The sequence below is a fragment of the Eumetopias jubatus genome, unplaced genomic scaffold (genome assembly GCF_037043125.1).
Source record: "Eumetopias jubatus isolate StellerSeaLion01/CBP00866 unplaced genomic scaffold, mEumJub1_p1.0 scaffold_8, whole genome shotgun sequence".
NCBI classification, from domain to species: domain Eukaryota; kingdom Metazoa; phylum Chordata; class Mammalia; order Carnivora; family Otariidae; genus Eumetopias; species Eumetopias jubatus.
In genome coordinates, this window is record NW_028274814.1 from 8,583,850 (window position 1) to 8,605,909 (window position 22,060).

Consider the following 22,060-nt stretch of genomic DNA (forward strand, 5'->3'; position numbering starts at 1 on the left):
CATTATTCAAGGCTTAATTGTATGAGAGCTAATTGTCTGATTCTCAGGGTTGTACAGTAGTTATGTGGAATATACTGACTTGTAGGATATAAATGCTATGGGAATCAGGCATAATTTAACAATTTACCTGCAAATCGTTCTGGGGGGAAAAAGTTCTTTTTTCTCCAATTTTTCTTTTCTCTAATTTTAAGACTGTTTTCAAAAAGTAAATCAAAAATAAACAGAAAAGGTGAAAAGCCTTAGGCAAATCTTATTTCACCATGAGGAAAGAGCTACGAATCAGTACTTAAAATTAAAATTAAAATTATACATAGGTTTTATGGCACTATAAAAATTGTAATACAAACACTGACAATAGCCTTAGCAGCAATATATCAAAATGATGTCTGTGTAAATCTCTAGGTCCATATGTAGTAATAAAAACTGGAAAATACAAAAAGGCTATCAATTAACACCACTGTTGGTGTGGCTGAGATAAAAATGTTGTCACAGGCTGGGTGTACACAGAAGGCAGACAGAAACCAGGGAGATAGGAGTGATTGACAGCTTCTCCGTGAGGGCACACTGAAGAGCGGAGGGTGCCAGCTTTCAGCTCCAGGGCTGGACGCTGGGAGGCTGACATTTTCATTCTCATCCTATAAAGTGGTGCGGAAAGCCTTCAGGGAACAAAAGCCACATAGAGCAATCCCGAGGCCCTGACTTAGGCTGGCCCCTGGCAAGGGCAGTGCAATACTGCCGGAGCAAAGACCCCTGGGAATCAGCACAACAGGCCTCTCCTCCAGAAAATCAGCAAGAACATCCGGCTAAGACCAAGTTTACCGATCACACAGAACTGCAAAACTCCAGCACTAGACGAAAATACTATATAGAAGTCATGGCTTTTTCTCATGATTCCTTAATCTCTCAATTGTAATTTTTCTTCCTTTACAACCAATTTCTTATTTTATCAACTCCTTTTTTTAAATGTTTCTAATGTTCATTTTTATAATTACATTCTATCCTTTCATTGTATTTAATTTTATTTTTGCATATATATAAGTTTTTCTTTCTTTACAATTTTGGGATGTAGTTTCTTCTAACAAACAGACCAAAATACACCCAGAATCTAGTGTATTGCTCTGTTCTCATCAGCTGTCCGATTATATTCTCTTTCGACTTTAATTCTTCATTTATTTATTTTTGTGGTTTCAGGTCTCCTCTGATTTGTTAAGAGTAGATTTCTCTGGGGTCGTTGTTGCTCTTTTAGTATTTTGTTCTCTCATTCATCTATTCTTCTCTGGACAGAATGACTAGATGGAAAAACTCAACTCAAATAAGAGAACAAGAGGCAGTACTGACTGACAGGGACCTCATCAGTATGGATGAAAGTAAGATGCTGGAATTAGAGCTTGGAATAACAATCATAAAGATACTAGCTGGGCTTGAAAAAGCATAGAAGACACTACAGAATGCCTTTCTGGAGAAATAAAAGAACTAAAATCTTAACAAATCAAAATCAAACGGCTAATAATAAGCTGCAATAAAAAATGGAGGCTCTCCCTCTGGAAAACAGTATGGAGGTTCCTCAAGAAGTTAAAAATAGAGCTACCTGATGACCCAGTAATTCTACTACAAGGTATTGTCCCCAAAGATGCAAATGCAGTGATCAGAAGGGGCACCTGGACACCAATTTTTATAGCAGGAATATCCACAATAGCCAAACTGTGGAAACAGCCCAAATGTCCATCAATAGATGAATGGATAAAGATGTGGTATATATAAGTACAATGGAATATTACTACGCCATCATAAGGATGAAATCTTACAATTTACATTGACGTGGATAGAAATGGAAGGTATTATGCTGAGAGAAAAGTCAATAGGGGAAAGACAATTAGCATATGGTTTCATACATATGTGAAATATGAGAAACAGTGCAGAGAATCATAGGGGAAGGGAGAGAAAACTAAAATGGGAAGAAACCAGAGAGGGAAACAAACCATGAGAGACTCTTAACTATAGGAAACCAACTTGAGGTTTGCTGGAGGGGAGGTGGGTGGTGGGATGGGGTAAGTGCGTGATGGGCATGAAGGAGGGCACGTGATGTGTAGAGCCCTGGGTGTTATATACAACTGATGATTCACTGAACACTACATCTGAAACTAATGATATATGTCAGCTAACTGAAGAGAAATTTTAGGGGTGCCTGGGTAGCTCACTTGGTTAAGCAGCTGTGTTCAGCTCAGGTCATAATCCCAGGGTCTTGGGATCGAACCCATGTTGGGCTCCTTGCTCAGCGGGGAGTCTGCTTCTCCCTCTCTGTGCTCTCTCACTATCTCTGTGTGTCAAATAAATAAATAAAATACTTAAAATAAAAAGAAATTTTAAAGAATTTATCACATACATATGGGTAAGGGTGAAATAAAACATTATTTACTTATCTTTTCCAGACTTACTAAGCTATACTTAATAAAAATTATGTATTTAAAATAAAAAAAAACTTGGAGGCTCTGCTAGGATAAATGAGGCAGAAAGGAGAAGTAGTGATACAGAAGACAAAATAAAATGTGGCACCTGGGTGGCTCCGTCGTTAAGCATCTGCCTGTGGCTCAGGTCATGATCCCAGGGTCCTGGGATCGAGCACCGCATCAGGCTCTCTGTTCAGCAGAAAGCCTGCTTCTTCCTCACCCATGACCCCTGCTTATGTTCCCTCTCTTGCTGTGTCTACTCTGTCAATAAAATAAATGAAATCTTTAAAAAAAATTTAAAAAATTAAAAAATGATGGAGAATAAGGAAGCTGAGAAAAAAGAGAGATAAACAACTCCTGGATCATGAGGTGAAAATTCAAGAGATAAGTGATACCGTAAAGCGAAATATTAGAATAATTGGGATCCCACAAGAAGAGGAAGGGGGGTTGGCAGAAGGTATATTTGAGAAATGATAGCGGAGAACCTCCCTAATCTGGGGAAGGAAACAGGCATTCAGATCCAGGAGGCACAGAGAACCCAACCCCCTTCAACATCAGTAAAAACAGGTCAACACCTCGACATATAGTAGTGAAGCCTGCACATTTCAGAGACAAAGAGAAAATCCTGAAAGCAGCTCGGCACAAGAGGTCCTTAACCGACAAGGGTAGAAACGTTAGACTGGCAGCAGACCTAACCACAGAGACCTGGCGGGCCAGTAAGGACTGGCAGGATATATTCAGGGTGCTAAAGGAGAAAAATATGCAGCCAAGAATACTTTATTTCTCCAGCAAGGCTGTCATTCAAAATTGAAGGAGACATAAAAGAGTTTCCAGGACAAAGAGAAACTAAAACATTTCTGATCACTAAACCAGCCCTGCAAGAAATATTAAAGGAGATCCTTTACGCAAAGAGAGAACCCCAAAGTAACACAGACTAGAAAGGAACGGAGACAATATACAGAAACAGGGACGTTACAGGTAATACAAAGGCACTAAATTCATAGCTTTCAATAGTTACCCTGAATGTGAATGGGCCAAATGCCCCAATCAAAAGACGCAGGGTATCAGACTGGATAAAAAAGCAAGACCCATCGATATGCTGTCTGCAAGAGACTCATTTTAGACCCAAGGACACCTCCAGATTCAAAGTGAGGGAGTGGAAAACCACTTATCGTGCTAATGGACATCAAAAGAAAGCTGGGGTAGCAATCCTTATACCAGACAAATTGGATTTTAAACCAAAGACTGTAATAAGAGATGAGGAAGGACAGTATCATAATGAAAGGGGTCTATCCAACAAGAAGATCTAACAATTGTAAATATCTGTGCCCCTAACATGGGAGCAGCCGATTACATAAACCAATTAATAACAAAATTAAAGAAACACATTGATGATGATACAATAACAACAGTGAACGACACACTGGACTGTGGAACAGAACGCCACAACCACCACCGGTGCAGGTTTGTTCAGCCTCCGAGATCTCTGAGAAAACTTGAGATTGCAGGGTTAAAAATGACTTAAACATGGACTTTTTTTGATACTGCATCGTAGTGTATTTTCTCTTATGTTTTTCTCAACAACATTTTCTTTCGCTAGTTTATTTTATTGTGAGAATACAGTACATAATACATGTAATGTACAAAACATGTGTTAATGGATTATTTAATGTTATGGGTAAGGCTTCCTGAAGAAAGAGAAATCAAGTCTAACTAGGCTATTAGTAGTTTAGTTTTTTAGATTCCATGCATAAGTGAAATCATACGGGTATTTGCCTTTCTCTGAGTTATTTTACTTACCAAAACACTGGGTCTACCAATGTTGTCACAAATGGCAAGATCCCATTCTTTTTTATAGCTGAGTAATATTTCATTGTATACATATAACAGATCTTCTTTATCCATTCGTCTGTTGATGCCCCCTGAGGTTGCTTCCATACTCTCGTTATTGTAAGTAATGTTTCAAAAAACACAGGGGTGCATACAACTTTTCGAATTAGTGTTTTCATTTTCTTTGGGTAAGTCTCAGGAGTGGAATTACTGAATTGTATCGTATTTCTATTTTTAATTTTTTGAGGAACCATAACACTTTTTGACAGTAACATTATATTCAGGATTTAGACAACGAATAATCTGACATTACTAGACAGGCCTTGTAAAATTAATGACTCAATACCACTTGATGGGAGAAACTTTTATTGAAGCAGTTTTATAATACCATTAATAAATACTATGTAAAATATAAACCACTTTTTCATATGACGTGACTTAAGGAACTACCAACGTAATGTTATTATCTTTTCCCCAAAGCTCGTTTCCTAAATATTTACTTCTGTGACCTTTGTTTATTCCCAGGTGAGAATTGTGCTTAGATAGCAGAAATAGCTTTAAGTCCATTAATAAATAGAACACATTTGCAATTTTATTTATACTTTTCCACTTATCAAAGATACAGGAGGGTAAGAAAATTATACAGAGAAAAACAATGTACAATGAATGTATCAGCAAATTTTAATTTGAAGAATTATTAACTAGAAAGATTTTCTCATAACTGTTAGTTTTCAAACTATGCCCACAGAAATCTAAGGTTCCGCTGGGGACACAGCAGGATTGAGGGAAAAGGAAGTCTACAGGTGTAGTCCCATCTCTCCTTTAGCTGAACAGCTCTACCTGCCTCTATTTTATATAATACAGTTTAATGCAAAAAAAAAAAAAAGATTTAAGTTCCATTCTTTGGAAAAAAATTTTTTTCCAAAGGTATAAAAGTCACTAACTTCTTCAAAGTCCCTAATTTTACATAAGAGACAAAGAGGCCCCAGAGAGATTGTAGTTTGCCTGAGGTCAAAAAACCACCTAGTTGCCAGCCGGGAATGTGGTGTAGGTCCTACTGAGCCTAGAGTTTTATGCCAGTTACTTCCTCATATTCAGGAACAACGCATGCATTTTCAACTATAACTCAGAGAATATGAATACATAAAACTTTGTCATGTGGCTCTATAATAATGTTCAGGCATTAGGCACAAAATAGCTTTCTAACTAAATTATAAATTTTAAAGTCATGAACAAAAATAGAGGAACAGAAGTTATCTTAACTCCTATTAGTAACAGTCAACATACGCAGGATTTACAAGCACAAAATTTTTTAACCAAAGGACAAGGAGCTTGAAGGAGAACATCTTTAGTTGAACCAAAGAACCTGAACCTGAGGAAATTCTTCCTTGAAAGAACTATCCATTTCCTTCAAATAAAACTTGGTTTGTCAAAATCAATCAACAAATGAGTTACCTATGTTGTGGGTTATTTATAACAAAATTTAAAACACAAAACAGATTTCTCTTTACCATCTAGCATGCTCTGACCAACCTCTCATCATTAGTTGGTATGTACAAAAGACATGATTAACTTTAATTATAATTTAAATTAAGTCAGAAATTATAGGTAAACCTTCATTTCCATGCGAGGACTTTTCTCTACCTTCCTCACGACAGGAAGGGAGATTTACCTAAAGGGTGAATTTGGGAGAAGGCACTAAGCAATGCCTACGTGGTTCCAAATCTCTTCTTTGAAAAGATGTGCCTGCCACAGTAACATGAATTCAAGTCTGCTCTCATCTTTGTGGGATGGGCATCAAACATTTGTTCCTTCCATTACAACTGTGTGTGGAAGCGTCTAATTTGGGATAAAGTACTGGGAAGCTCGCTGTTACATACTTACATACTTAAACCATATCCTCCTATTTGTTTGTATGTATTAGTAATAAAGTTACTAAGCTTATCTCCATCTGCCTGACTCCTGTGTTCTCAACTCAGAAAGAGAAGAGCAATGTCATCTGCCACCTACTCCACCACAGTTCCAACAAGAAAAATGACCAGACAACACTTAAAATGTTTTCTCCTTCCTTGACTTTATAACTAACATTCATTGTTCAAAGCAACATACTTGGAAGAGGGAAAAAGCTGGAAAAGAACAATTTCAGAAATAAACATACAAAGTCAGACAAAATGAGGAGACAGAGGAGTATGTTCCAAATGAAAGAACAATACAACACTTCAGAAAAATAACTAAATGAAACCGAGATAAGTAATCTACCTGATAAAGAGTTCAAAGTAATGGACATAAGGATGCTCAGCAAACTTGGGAGAAGAATGGATGGATTCAGTGAGAACTTCAACAAAGAGAAAATATAAAGAAGAACCCATCAGAGCTAAAGAATACAATAACTGAAATGAAAAATACACCAGAGGGAATCGACAGCAGATTAAAAGCTGCAGAACAGATCTGTGATCTGCAAGAAAGGGTACTAGAAATCCCCCAAGCCAAAAGGAAAAAAAAGAATTTTAAAAATGAGGACAGGCTAAGGGACCTCCTAGGATCGAGCCCCACATCAGGCGCCCTGATCAGGGAGCTTGCTTCTTCTCCCTTTCCCTCGGGCCTTCCCCTCCCACTGGTGTTCTCGCTCACTTGCTCTGCTCTCTCTCTCTCTCATAAATAAATTAAAATTAAAAAAAAAAAAGGAGGGGTGCCTGGGTGGCTCAGTCGTTAAGCGTCCGCCTTCGGCTCAGGTCATGATCCCAGGGTCCTGGGATCGAGCCCCACTTCGGGCTCCCTGATCAGGAGGAAGCCTGCTTCTCTCTCTCCCACTTACCCTGCTTGTGCTCTCTCTCTGGCTGTCTCTGTCAAATAAATAAATAAAATCTTAAAAAAAAAAAAAAAAAAGGAAAGGCCATAACTAGAAGTAAAAAAATTATGAAAGAAAGTTTTATTGGTAAAAGCAAACATACAGTAAAGGTAATAGATCAATCACATTTATAAGGCCAGTACGAAGGTTAAGACAAAAGTAGTAATATCAATTATATCTACAGTAATTAGTTAAGGGATACACAAAATAAAAAGATGTAAACTAAGCCATCAAATAAATAAAACAAGGTGGGGTGTAAAAATGTAGTGTTTTTAAAATGTGTTTGAACTTAAGTAACCATCAACTTAAAATAAGCTGCTATTATACATAGGATGTTACATATGAACTTCATGGTGATCACAAACCAAAAATCGAAAGGCATCCAAGCATAACACTAAAGAAAGTCCTCAAATTAGAAGGGAAGAGAGCAAGACAATAACGATGCCGAATGAAAGAACAAGACTGAGGCCTCATTTACCCTGAGCCTATGCTACTTTTGTCTACGTTAATAAGACCATGAATATACCATCAAAACCATAAACCTATGTGCATTCATTGAAATGGATATTTTAATAACAATGATACACAATGGAAACTAGCTGCAATTTAAAGACTCCCTATCATTCCCATATTAGTCATCAATCATTCAAGTGATGACAAGGTAGATATACGTGAACTTTTTTTAAAAAATTCAAATTGTGGGGCGTCTGGGTGGCTCAGTCAGTTAAGTGTCTGATCTTGATTTTGGCTCAGGTCATGATCTCAGGGTTGTGACATTGAGCTCTACATGGGGCTCCGCACTGAGCATGGAGCCTGCTTACCCTCTGCTCCTCACCCCCTGCCTGAACTCCCTCTCTGAAAAAAAAAAAAAATCAAATATTTGCTCGTTTTAGCTACTTAGAAAATGCTCTACAACTGCTCAACAAGACATTTTGTAAAACGTGAAACAGAAGTGTTATACGTAAAAAAAAAAAAAATGCTATAAGTAAGAAAGCAATTAAGAATGTACTCTCATGTAAGAAAATAGGTCATGAGACTGGGCCCTACATAGGGTTCACGCTCAGTGGGGAGTCTGCTTGAAAGTCTCATGCTCTCTCTCCCTCTTGTGCACTCTCTCTAAAATAATAAAATCTGGGGCGCCTGGGTGGCTCAGTCGGTTAAGCCACTGCCTTCAGCTCAAGTCATGATCCTGGAGTCCCAGGATCGAGTCCCGCATCGGACTCCCTGTTCGGCAGGGAGTCTGCTTCTCCCTCTGACCCTCCTCCCTCTCATGCTCTCTCTCTTGCTCTCAAATAAATAAATAAAATCTTTAAAATGATAAAATCTTTAGGGGCGCCTGGGTGGCTCAGTCGTTGAGCATCTGCCTTTGGCTCAGGTCATGACACCAGGGTCCTGGGAGCGAGCCCCGCATCGGACTCCCTGCTTGGAGGGAAGCCTGCTTCTCCCTCTCCCACTGCCCCTGTTTGTGTTCCCTCTCTCGCTGTGTCTCTGTCAAATAAATAAATAAAATCTTCAAAAAATAAAATTAAATAAATAAATCTTTAAAAAAAAATAAAATATGTCAGTTTAGTTATATATATTAAATAAAGCTAATAATAGGTATCTCTTGAAAGTAAGAGCTCCAGGAACTAAAAAAATATCATAAAATTTCTGTCTCATTTCTTTATTAGCACATATAATTATGACTTTTACTTAGTGTGCATTAGTCAAACAACTCAGAATTTCACCAAATTAACAAACTATAGAAATGATCCCTGAAAGTACAGTCTTAGAATTTCACCAAATTAACAAACTATAGAAATGATCCCTGAAAGTACAGTCTTAGAATTTCACCAAATTAACAAACTATAGAAATGATCCCTGAAAGTAGTCTTAGAATTTCACCAAATTAAAAACAAAAATTCTATCAGAAATCTGAAACCCAAGAAAAAAAGATAACATAACTAACCTTGGTCAAGAAAGTCTCAATGCCATTATTTGTAGGCCGTGAGCGTGGGGTAAGAATCACTAGGTTTTCTCTTGGAGCAACGTTTCTATTGAGCAGTGAACTATTATTAATAATTCTAACAGAAGGCAAGTCTAGGACAGGCCTCATAGTAATAGTATTAATCAAAGACTGTTTTTGCTGTTTCTCCACCAGAAGTCTGGTACTGCTCTCTGCCAGCTTCTCATTAGTCCTGTTAAGATTACAAAACACAGCGCTTAGTATTTCATTTCTCCCCACATCATTCCTAAATGACTTGCATTTTTTGAAAGTTTCCATAATAGTAAACAGAATGTGCCATTAAACGGTGTTTTAACACTGAAAATGTGACAGAGCAGACCTACAATATATAATGATAGGTTTAAAATTGTTCTAAAGAAGTACATATATTTCTAGAGATTCCTAACTAACAAGTAATTCAAATTAAGGAGGGAGAGAAATGGCTATTAGTGATGCACAATGCTTAACAGGTAATACATGCTGCCTTCTGGAATGGCTGTACTTACAAGGTTCTTGAGGATGCCACGACACATACTTATATTTAGTAAAGCAGCATGCCATTACATATACTTATATTTAGTAAACCAGTTTAGAGATACAAAAATATAAAACCATCCCGGGGGGCTGGGTGCTCGGTCAGTGAACCATCTGCCTTCCGCTCAGGTCATGACCCCAGAGTCCTGGAATCGAGCCCCTGCTTTTCCCTCAACCTCTTCCTGCCGCTCCCCCTGCTTGAGCTCACTCGCTTGCTCTCTGTCAAATAAATACATACAATCTTTGAAACAAAAATAAAAATAAACCATCCCTCAAAGACATTTTCAAGTATTGGCTTTCACCACTCTTGTACATTTCACTCATTATCTCAGAGAAATTGAGCATTTGACACTGAGGAATAATTTAGACCAACAACTGCTAGATGGCAGAGTTGTGATCAGAAAGACAGAAAACAGCTCCGGAGGCAATTAGGTTATAACACAGTTACCAGGGTACTGGAGGTGGAATCTACCCTTTCTGTCTTTCACCCAGCCCCTCCTCATGTCCACCATGGTGCTATTTTTAGCCACTTTGGGAATTATGCTGCCTTTCACCCCTAGGTGAATCTTGTTGTATTTCACATGTATACCTTTATGTAAGGTAGAAAAACTATATAAAAAACAGTTTGTTTCAAAGCACCCTCTATTTGGTAATAATAACAAAAATCACAATCAAAAAAGTAAATTTACCAAGCTGCCAGGATGTGCAGTTTGGGTTAAAGATGTACTCTTCCAAAAATAAACTCACTAATATTAAGAAACTCATTGCTATTCAGGGCAATTCTGACAAACAATTTTATAATAACATGCTGTCTAAATTATAAAGCTTCTAACAATTAGCTTAAAGACTAGGAGATCAGATTAACTGAAAATATTAAGGGGAAAAAAATAAAATCATGTAAAACCGAAAAAAGGAAGAGAGAGGCAAACTGTCTTGGACTAACATTTCAAAGGTAAGTTCTTTTACAAACATCGTTTTCCAAAATTAAACTATCTTACTCATCTCATGAACTTGGCTCCATAAAAATTATGCTTTAGAGGCAAATTAACAAGCTAAATCTATTTTCTATGATTCTGTTTTAACTTACTTGCTCCGTTCATTTGTCAATGACGTTTGAACTTTTAATTCTTCTACGTAGAGTTGCTTGTGTTTTTCCAATTCTGTTTTATAAAAATCTCGAGAACTTTTCATTCTGGATAGTTCAAATTCCAATTCTTTAATTCGGAGTTCCATTTGACTTCTTATTGAAGCATTATTAGTTTCTCTTAACTGTCCTAACCTTTCTTGAGATGCTACTTGTGTCTAAAGCAAATTAAAAGCATAGTTTTAAAACTGGGTAAATACAGTATATTTCTTTCCTTTAGTTTTGAGTCAATGATTCAGAGAGCAATTGTAAATGTGAAAAAAAAGCTGAAGTGTAAAATATTTCTCATCAATGTCAACTGAATTAAATCTGAATGATAAAGTTCAATCATTCTTATATTAGAACTCATGCAATCTGATAATTCAGAGAATAAGAGAATCCTTTAAAAACTTTAAAAAGTGAACAATACAACTTAAGAATAATCCAAAAACAGGGGGTGCCTGGCTGGCTTAGTCGGTTGAGCGCCGGACTCTGGGTTTCTGCTCAATCGTGATCTCAGGGTCCTGAGATTAAAGCCCTGTGTCGTACTCAGCATGGAGTCTGCCTGGAATTCTCTCTCTCCCTCTGTGCATCCTCTCACCCGTGCTTTCCAGATAAATAAATAAATAAATAAATATCTTTAAAAAAAATAATCCAAGTATGGTACCATCTTTTTTTTCCCAGCAGGCTCCATGCTGGGCTTGATTTCACGAGCCTGAGCTGCTCAACCAACTGAGCCACCCAGGCACCCCATGGTTAAAATTTTTAAAAGACCATTTTTTCTTTTCCTGTCAATAGTCTTGTTTTATACCAACTGGTCTTAAAAAATAAAATGATTCTCTACTGTGAATCATTCTGAAAAATCAATTTAGTGAGAATAATGATGAAAAGTGAAATTTTTAAAGAGAAGGAACAAATGTTCCTTCAAATTTACCAAATGGCTATCAAGGAAGTAGAGGAAAATTATACAATGCATATAACCAAAATGTAACTTGCAGTGAAATGATTAAAGCATACTACAGATCAGTAAATTAACCTGTAAAAACAGACTGGCTTCTTTTAATTTTTCTGTTATGTCCAATCTTATTCTTTCTTCAAGCTCCCATTTACATTGTTCTATTTTACTGTATTCTACCATACTGAGTTCTAAATGACTTCTGAGGTGTACTACTTGTTGTTTCAACTTCTTTTTATTCTTCTCTAGTTTTTCATATTTCTTCTGCATTTCCTTCATAGATGATAACTCCTGGGTAAGAAGCTGGTTTTTTGCATCCAGGTATAGACATTTTGAAGATGCACTTTCCAGTTTTGCTGTAAGATCACCAACCTGCATGAATAAAATAATACCGTTTGGAAGTAGAGTGAAAATAGTCTAATGCAAAACTATGACCAAATTTTTTTTTTAAAGATTTTATTTTTAAGTCTCTACACCCAACACGGGGCTTGAACTCACAACCCCCAAGATCAAGAGCCACATGCTCTACTGACAGAGCCAGCCAGGTGCCCAAATTTTAAAATAAATTCATTTTCAACAAAATGTTATCTATACTCGAAGTAGTCTTGGAATGTGGAACCTCAAATAACTCAGAAAATCAAGAACAAAATTAAAACCACTAGTAGTTACTAAAACAGATCTCTGCTATTGTTCTCTTGGCCACACATTTATACTTTTATTTTTCTAGGATTGTTTCAGATCTTTCCTCCATAAAATAACTGTAAGTCACCTCATAGTAGAAAGTCTCTTAAACCTTCCCTCATCTTAACACTGTCCCTGTTCATCATCAGACTTTGAAGAAAATGTTTAAAGAAAATTATATTTAAAAATCTAGATACTCATTCTTCTATCATAAAATATTATTTCTCATGAACTCATGAGGAATAACGTGTTTAGAAAGGCTCATAAACTACATTTTATAAATTTTATAAATTTATAATTTTAAATTTATATAATGTAGTTTAAAATTTATAATTTTAAGTTTTATATAATGCAGTTTTATAAGCCTGATGCCAATAAATATAAATTTCAAATATAAGGACCTTTCCTAAAAACAGCTTCAACTGATTTTACATTTTCATCATTATTTTTACTAGAATTTAAATGGCCAAAATTTACTTGTTAAATACAGAGGTTCTTACCCATATTAATACTAAGGGTTAATGAAAATTTTTAAAAAGTGGTTATATTTACATTTTAGTTTCTAAAGGTGCCCTAGAAATATTTTCATCCATAGCTTAAGATACCCTGGGTTTTGTGAGATCATACCTTTTTAAGATCATCTCCGAAAAATTCCTATGCAGGCCCCATTACAGTTTTGGTGATCGTCTGACTTTAGAATGAGATACCCTCATTCTCTGCAAGCATTTCAAGCATCTCTGCAAGGTTTCAATTTCTTCTTTTCTATTAACTACCTTTCTCTTTAAACAAAGTTTAAGTCTTCTCGATATTACATAAAAACTTTTGCTTAGCTCTGGAAGCTTTTTCTATCATCCTGCTCCTCCCCTTTCACGGGACTTGAACATTCTTTAATGTGTCATCTCATCCACAGATTCATCTTTCCAACACTTATTGTCTTCTTTTACACTAAAATCTGAGTTTCAATCCTGGAATTCCACTAAAAAATTTTGAGGGTCATCAAGGATCTTTTTTTTAAAGTCTTTATCCTGCTGTACTTCTCAGCAACAGCTGAAAACAATGACCATACCCTCCCTCTGCTCTTCTAATCCCATTTTATTTCTAAATGACAGCAGCCGCTGTTAGTCCCTGACCCTTGCTATTCCTCATATCAAATCCTCTCACAGTTGGTTCAGTCTCAAGGCTTCAAAACCAGATTCTCTAATCTACATTTCCAGCCTTGGCCCCTTTACTGAGGTCATCCCTACTTTCTGATCTTCCTTCTAGTTCGTCACAGACAATATTCTCAACCACACACTCAAAAACCATTACCTGATGTGGATTACCTTTATAGACAGCTAAATTTTTTTAAGTTTTTAAAATTTTTTTCTTTGAAGTAGAGAGTGCCTGAATAGGGGAAGGAGCAGGGGGAGAGGGAGAAGCGGACTCCCAGCTGAGCAGGGCTCCATCTCAGGACCCTGAGATCATGGTCTGAGCCGAAAGCAGGCGCTTAACTGACTGAGCCACCCAGGTACCCCTAGACAGCTAATCTTGTACCTTTTCTGTTGACTCTTTTTGGTATTACTTTGAGTGTATTGTTATTTTATAATCACAGGGGGCACCCTTACCCTTAGGATGCTGACCACCATACTCTGTCTTGCTTTTCTTTTCTGATGCAAATGTCTCTCACAAGGGTCAGACTATCAATGGTTTGCCTTTGTTTTCTTTTGAATAATTTCCTATTCCACAGAGATTTGATCTTATGGAAGTCTTCTTCTGAAGTTCTTTTCAGACACATACTTGACGATATTGTTTGGAAGCTTAAGTCAGCCTAGAGCTATCTCTTCTTCCCAAGCCAGATTCTTCACCTCAAAACTATGTCCATCCAATATCTTAACCCAGGTAGTCTCTGGCCTAGGGATTCATGAGATAAAATCCTTCTAGAGATGTGAGGACTATGGACTGAGTTGGTTGAAAGCTAAGTTTTTGTTTCACAGGGTAGACCTTAAAGTGGCTAATAATTTTATGTCATAACCCTAATTCATTTCCATTGGCATCTACAGAATATCTACGGATATTCTTACAAACTTTACAAGATTTGATACCTTCCTTAATAGATTTCTATATGACACCATAGGGGGACAACTCCTGGCATTCTCATTCACATATTGTCACGTTACTTGCTCAATGAAAAGTACAGTAATACAATGTGACTAATTTATATGACATCTAGAAAAAAAATAATTTTCGATGTTTCTTTGGCCACAAAAAGGACCAGTCAACAGAATGTGCTCGTTCCCCTGATAGGTAGAGCTGTATAATGAAATTTGCAAGTATGCAGCTTTTGTGACTAAAAGAAACTAGTGGTAGGTACATCTACGTCATTGTTCCAAATTAGGACTCACAATGCAGTCTTCTCATCTTAAATCATTGGTAGCCTCTCTATGAAGGAGGGTATAAATGGCATGATAATCCGGTGCTGCTTGGTAAATAGTTCTATAGTTTTCACTACATATCAATAAGTTGGAATCCTGGATTGCACATTAATTTTTTCTGAGTTTGGATTGTTAAATCTCTGAGAGGCTGATTAACTCAAATGAATGAGAAAAAAAATTAGTTCCTGAACTTGCAGTGAATGCTAGGAACACTATGTTACTATGTAAGGCCCTGATTGAGCAGTCATTTCCACTTTTTCACTGGCATCTCTTTTCCTTTTCAAAATCCAACAAAGAGAAAAATATATTCCTTTGAGAAAAATGTTTGCATAATGACCTAGTAGTCATTCTTGATGAAGACAACAGATTACAAATTTATAATTATAAGTCACAACAAATTGTCATTAAAGTAATCCATTCTCAAATCTCACTGAAGGGTTTAGATGACAAGAGAAAGTCAGAATTCAACATCAAATTATTACTCAAAGTTTGGGAATTTTTAAACATACTGAAAAATATTAGTAGGGACTCAGACGTTTATATACCAATATTCACAGCAGCATTACTAAACAATAGCCAAAAGGTGGAAAAACTCAATTGTCCACTGACAGATAAATAAAATGTGGTATGTATAAAATATTGCTTATCTTAGACTACCACAATCATTTTTATTACAGTCTTACTATAAAAATTATTACTTTATGAATTCAGTCAACTTCATCTATAAAGATGAATGATACTACCAGTAGCAAGGAGCAATATGAATATAATAAACATTTTTATGAGTGAGAATTTTCGTATTATACAAAACAGTCTTATATACTACTATAGAGAAATAAAAAGTCCTTTTCAGTAGGACAGAAATTAAGAGACTGACTTACCGAACTTGTACTTAACAGGTTTTCCTGAAGTTGTTCAATTTTGCCCGCTTGTTTTTTGACTGTAACTTTTAACTTGTCATTTTCAACTTCAAGCCTAAAATGAATATTTTTAAAATTACTCTCACACACAAATTTTAAAAGTACCGTATAATTTCTAAAACATCTGAAGGTCTTACATAAATTCTTAAAAATTTAAAAAGTAGATTTGGCAATTGTGCCATTTTTCTGGTTGTGTTTTGTAGTTAATGTGCAAAACTTAAAGATAATATGCAAAATTTATGCATTTCAAAATAGCGCAAAGCTGAAACTTTTATCCAGCTTCACAATGATGTACTTATTATCGTAACTGGTATCTTTCTCATACTACACTGCTTATCTGCTTTAGAAATACTCAAGTTATTTTCTGTGCTGCTTTAAATTGTACTTTTGCACGTGATCTTTCAACGTTTCAATACATCTTACAGCCTCTGCATGTCGATCTTGTGCTTCTTGCAACTAAGAAAGAAAAAAAAGAAATAATTTTAACTACTGGCAATCTAGTATAAAACCATCATCAGCTGTCTTTGTAAATAAAATTTTATTGGGTACAGCCACAATCTCCTCTCCATACTCATTTATGGCTACAGCAGAGTTGAACTGCTACAACAGAGACCTATGGCCTACGAAGCCTAAAATATTTACAGGGAGTCCGCTTCTCTCTCTCTCTCTCTCTTCCTCTGCCCTTCCCCCACTGTCCCTTCTCTCTCTCAAATAAATAAAATCTTAAAATAAAATATTTACAATCCCCTTACAAAAAAGTTTGCTGACTTCTCCAGTTACTAAAATGTAACATTTTTAATGTTTTTAAATTATATTTTATCACCTAAACCTACAAATTTATATATTGGTCAAAGGGGGAAAGATAGGAAATTACCTTATGGGAAACATTTCCATTTTTGTATTCTAAGCACCACATCAATTATAATTTTAAATATTCACATATGTGAATGACCATGGCTATTCCAGGGATTATAAAAGTTAACATGTTGCTTTCAGTGACAACTAGATATTTCATGGAATAGTATGAGAGGCATTATCTTCGTAGGAACCACAATGCCTGGGGTCTGAATCCCAACTCACTGGGTATTAGCTGTGTGACCTGGAACAAATTACTTAAAATTTCTGTGTCTCAGTTTCTTCTCTGTAAAATGAAGATAATAAAAGTATCTACCACACTGGGATGTGGGGAAGATGAATTTAGGAAATATACATGAACTACTTTTTTCTACTTTTATTTTTTAAAGATTCTATTTATTTGACAGAGAGAGAGAGAGAGAGAGAGAGAGAGAGAGACAGCGAGAGAGGGAACACTAGCAGGGAGAGTGGGAGAGGGAAAAGCAGGCTTCCCGCAGAGCAGAGAGCCCGATGCAGGACTTACTTGATCCCGGGACCCTGGGATCATGACCTGAGCCGAAGGCAGACACTTAACAACTGAGCCACCCAGGAGCCCCTGTACATAAACTATTTAGAAGGCTATGTGGCAGGGCGCCTGGGTGGCTCAGTTGGTTAAGCGACTGCCTTCGGCTCAGGTCATGATCCTGGAGTCCCGGGATCGAGTCCCACATCGGGCTCCCTACTCAGCAGGGAGGCTGCTTCTCCCTCTGACCCTCTTCCCTCTCGTGCCCTCTATCTCTCATTCTCTCTCAAATAAATAAACAAAATCTTTAAAAAAAAAAAAAAAAGAAGGGTAAGTGGCACACACCAAATTCTGTCTGCAATTAGCATTATTATAGTTGCTGTATGTTATGTTCTAAAAATATTTGATATTTTAGGCAGATGGCAGGCCAATGAAAGTGGTCTCTTATACAAGTTATATTGAAATTGTTCTTCATGCCACTGAAAGGGGCAGCAAATGGGGAGCATGAGGCCCAGAATAAGAATACATCCTCAGTACTTCAAAAAACTTTTACCAATTCCACTAGCTAACAGTACTTTTTCCACTTATAATTTTTTTTTCTTTTCTAATTAGAGTTTTTTTATTATTATGTTAATCACCATATATTACATCATTTGTTTTGGTGTAGTGTTCCATGATTCATTGTTTGTTCATAACACCCAGTGCTCCATGCAGAATGTGCCCTCTTTAATACCCATCACCAGGCTAACCCATCCCCTTACCCTCCTCCCCTCTAGAACCCTCAGTTTGTTTTTCAGAGTCCATCATCTCTCCTGGTTCGGCTCCCCTTCTGACTTACTCCCCTTCATTCTTCCTCTCCTGCTATCTTCTTCTTTTTCTTTTTTCTTAAAATATGTTGCGTTATTTGTTTCAGAAGTACAGATCTGTGATTCAACAGTCTGGCACAATTCACAGCGCTCACCGTAGCACATACCCTCCCCAATGTCTATCACCCAGCCACCCCATCCCTCCCACCCCCGACCACTCCACTTATAATTTTAACTTACTTCCTGAACTCTATACTACTCAGTGGACAATCTCATGGACTACAGTGCAAACAGTACCTCCTAGACTGAGTAATAAATATTTACAGGACCATCAGAGGCAAGGTAAAGCCACTGACATGGAAATAATGGACTCTTGCTAAATCAACATTCCCAAATCATTTCACGTTTACATTATCTTAGCAACTGTTTGTGTTACACAACTTTAGCAAGTACTCTGATGAATACATTAAGGCTACGTGGTATGGCATATCAGAAAAAACTGTCCCCAGGGGCGCCTGGCTGGCTCAGTGGGAAGAACATGCGACTCTTGACCTTGGGGTCATAAGTTCAAGCCCCACAATGGGTGTAGTAATTACATAAATAAATAAATTCACAAACAAACTTTAAAAAAGGTAAAAAAAAAAAAAAAGAAAAAAGAAAAAAGAAAAGCTGTCCCCGGAGCTTTATAGTTGGTAAAGTAATCTCAGTACTGGCTGCAAAATGAAGAAAGGCAAATTTAGACTGTTTTTCCACAGTGAGGGGGAAAAAACAAGCATTTGATTGAACACTTCTCCTCTGTCAGATTAAATGCTCTCAATTTTACATTTAATTGCTTCAAATACATTTAGAATAAAAGCTTTATTATGTCAGTGTTTTCAATCAGAAATTACTGACATGCTATAAAGTATTTAATTTTATCCTAAAAACTGTTAAGTTAAAATATCCTCAATTTATACAAGGATAGGTACCATGCATATCCCATGGTAGATAAACATATCCCCCTTAGATAAACATGGACTTAGAAAGACAAAATTCTCTCTCATGAAAAAAATAAAACCAATGTAAAATAAAGGACTAAACCGTTCTGCACAGACTAGATGAGACGAGTGTGAAGACAGTAAAGGCCGTGGGAATTAGAATAGTCAGAGAGAGCTCCATGGAGAATGAGAGACTAGGAGCCAGGTCTGAACAGTGTAGGACTAGGCAAGAGGAAGGGAAATTAAAAGGACAGAAAGGACACCACGAGGAAAAGGCTGAGAGAGGGTGAAATCAAACCAATCCACTCCGAGGATAAAATCTGACAGCAGGGCAATCAAAACAGATGCCCAGACAATAATTAAATGAACGTTCAGAGCAGCATTAATGGCCATAAAGTGGGAAACAACCCAAAGGTGCATGAAATGATGAATGAACAAGGGTTTTGGCCCACAATGGAGTACTGTTTGACAATAAAAAAAAAAAAATGAAGCACTGATAGATGCTGTAACACAGATGAACCCTGAAAAGAGGAAGTGAAAGAAGCTAGTCACAAAGGACCACACACCATGTGACTCCCTGTAGATGAAATATTCAGAATAAGCAACTCGATAGAGGCGGGAAGTAGACTGGTGGTTGCCTGAGGCTGGGGGCTCAAGGGCGAAGGGTTTCTTTTCAGGGTGATGAAAATGTTCTACTTGATGGCAGTGATAGTTGCACAACTCTATGAATACAATCAGAAACATTGAACTATACATGTTAAATGGGCGAATTGTATGGTATGTGCATTATATCTCAATAAAGTATTTTTTTAAAGATTTTATTTATTTATTTGAGAGAGAGAATGAGAGAGAGAGCACATGAGAGGGGAAGGGTCAGAGGGAGAAGCAGACTCCCTGCTGAGCAGGGAGCCCGATGTGGGACTCATCCCGGGACTCCAGGATCATGACCTGAGCCAAAGGCAGTCACTTAACCAACTGAGCCACGCAGGCGCCCTATCTCAATAAAGTTTTTAAAAAATCCACTAGGGCCGCCAGGGTGGATCGGTCAATAAGAGGTTGCCTTTGGCTCAGGTCATGGGGGCAGGGTCCTGGGATCAAGCCCCACATCAGGCTCCTTTCTCGGCGGGAAGCCTGCTTCTCCCTCTCCCACTCCCCCGATTGTGTTCCCTCTCTCCCTGTGTCTCTGCCAAATAAATAAAATCATAAAAAAAATCCAATGACAGGACCTAGATAATTTTCTTAATTCTTAATTTCTTAATTCTATCTTTTGGGTGTATATACTACATATGATCTCAATATTTCTATGCATTTACAATATATCTAAAAGGAAAAGAAAATGAAGGAAATGCCTAAGTTCAACTGGTTTGTAAAATGACTTTTCTGTACAAGTTATCCTAAAATCAGTACAGATTCTATATCCATTCACAAAAGTGAACGTGAGAAATAAGACTATTTTCTGAAACATTCCATTAAACATTATCTTCTGATTTTATATGGCTCACTCATCATGGTAACAGAGATACCATTAAAAAACATTGCAACTGAGTGGCTCAGTTGGTTAAGCATCCAACTCATGATTTCAGCTCAGGATCATGGAATCGAGCTGGCGTGGGGCCCTGTGCTGGGCAGGGAGTCTGCTCGAGATTCTCTCCCTCTCCCTCTGCCTCTGCCTCTCACTGCACTCACGCGTGTGCATGCGCACATGCTCTTGCTCTCTCTCAAATAATACATAAATCTTTAAAAAAATTGTTTAGTAGGAAAAAAAAGTCCCTCAATTTCTGGGAGGAATGATGCACAAGTCTCAACTTTCCTAAGGGTAAATACTGTAAGAAAAAAAATGTATAACACAAATAGAAGAATGAAAGTCAAAGTTTAAGAAATAAGTGCATTGTGAAGATACTAAAATTGCACTAAATTATAATGAAAATACAAAAGAAAGTGGTCCATGGAAATTAGCATCCTAAAACACTTTATATTAACCTGCTACAGATTAACTGTTGACACATGCTACATTCAAAACATACCTGACGTCTGATTTCACCTAATTTCTTCCTCAAATCCTGTGTCTCATCTTCTAAATTAATACGGCAATGTGATGTAACCTCCAGTGAAGCCTCTGACATAGACTGTTTTTTTAGGGCATCAGCCAGTTCTAGCTGAAGGTGTCTCACAGCTATCTAATAAGACGTTTCTGTTACTGATTTTATAAATTATCTTACTATTAAGTTATGTTAATAATACATAACTCGAACATATGTACTTTGAAAAATATCACCACATACAGGTGTGATCCTCCTGCCTAGTCAGTATTAGGTTACTTAGATAATTAATTCAGCCTCACTATCCATTCCTTGTTGATGAATCTGCAAAGCTTCCCAGCCTACTGAAGTCTCAAAAAGAAGTGCGTATATAGGTGAGCCTAGCAGTGGTAAATTCGACATTATGAAATGTTTTCCGTCTTTTTCATTAGAGGCTTAAATTAATGTCAAAGTTCCTCACATATTCCATCCTCTGCTCAAATCCTTCCAAGAGATTACTATCTCAGAACAAAAGTGAAGTCATTCTAATGGGCTTCGAGGCCCTAGATAACCTGGCTTTCACCTCCCTCCCTGACCTCCATTCCTGCTACACAAGAATCCTGCCGCCCCCCATTAATCTGAAAATGGAGATCCAATGCCAAATTAATATATTCAGATACAATTCTCTTTGTGTTGGACAAGCTTATGCCCAAATGATAGTAATCGAGCTTTGAAAGAAGCAAATTATTTGTAAAATTGCCTTAAAAAATTATAAATAGCAGTGGGAAGATTAAATCAAACAGTTTTGCTAAAGCTCACCACAGTTGTTCCAAATTATGATTTAATGAAAAGTGTCTGCAAAGAGTTAAAAGGTCATAAGATACATAATTTCAGACTAAAAATTCAAATTTATATAAATAAAAATAAAATTTTTCCAACCTAAGATGTATAAAAAGCTACCAAAGGAAAAGTACTGACATACAGCATCTACACTGAATTCAGTTCATGTGGGAAATCTGGAGTACACAGTCAAGTTCATCCACTTAATTGAATCTCAATTTCAAAATGTTCATTTCAGGTATGAACATTTCCATTTATCTATTCATCATGGTATTAAAATGTGGTGACAAAGATTAAAGATATTATTTTAGCAGTATAAGACTAAATTA

General features: G+C 36.9%; 1 protein-coding gene across 1 annotated transcript in view; it reads right to left on the reverse strand.

The window, feature by feature from the left end:
• Positions 1-4,626: 4,626 nt before the first annotated feature.
• The window catches only part of LOC114204207 (ankyrin repeat domain-containing protein 26-like), a 43,231-nt gene continuing 25,797 nt past the window's right edge, over positions 4,627-22,060 (reverse strand). Inside the window, 6 exon segments of the mRNA XM_088025515.1 lie at positions 4,627-9,302; positions 10,731-10,945; positions 11,803-12,093; positions 15,695-15,788; positions 16,119-16,189; positions 20,898-21,050. Coding sequence (XP_087881641.1) covers positions 9,032-9,302; positions 10,731-10,945; positions 11,803-12,093; positions 15,695-15,788; positions 16,119-16,189; positions 20,898-21,050 — 1,095 coding nt within the window. The 3' untranslated portion in view covers positions 4,627-9,031.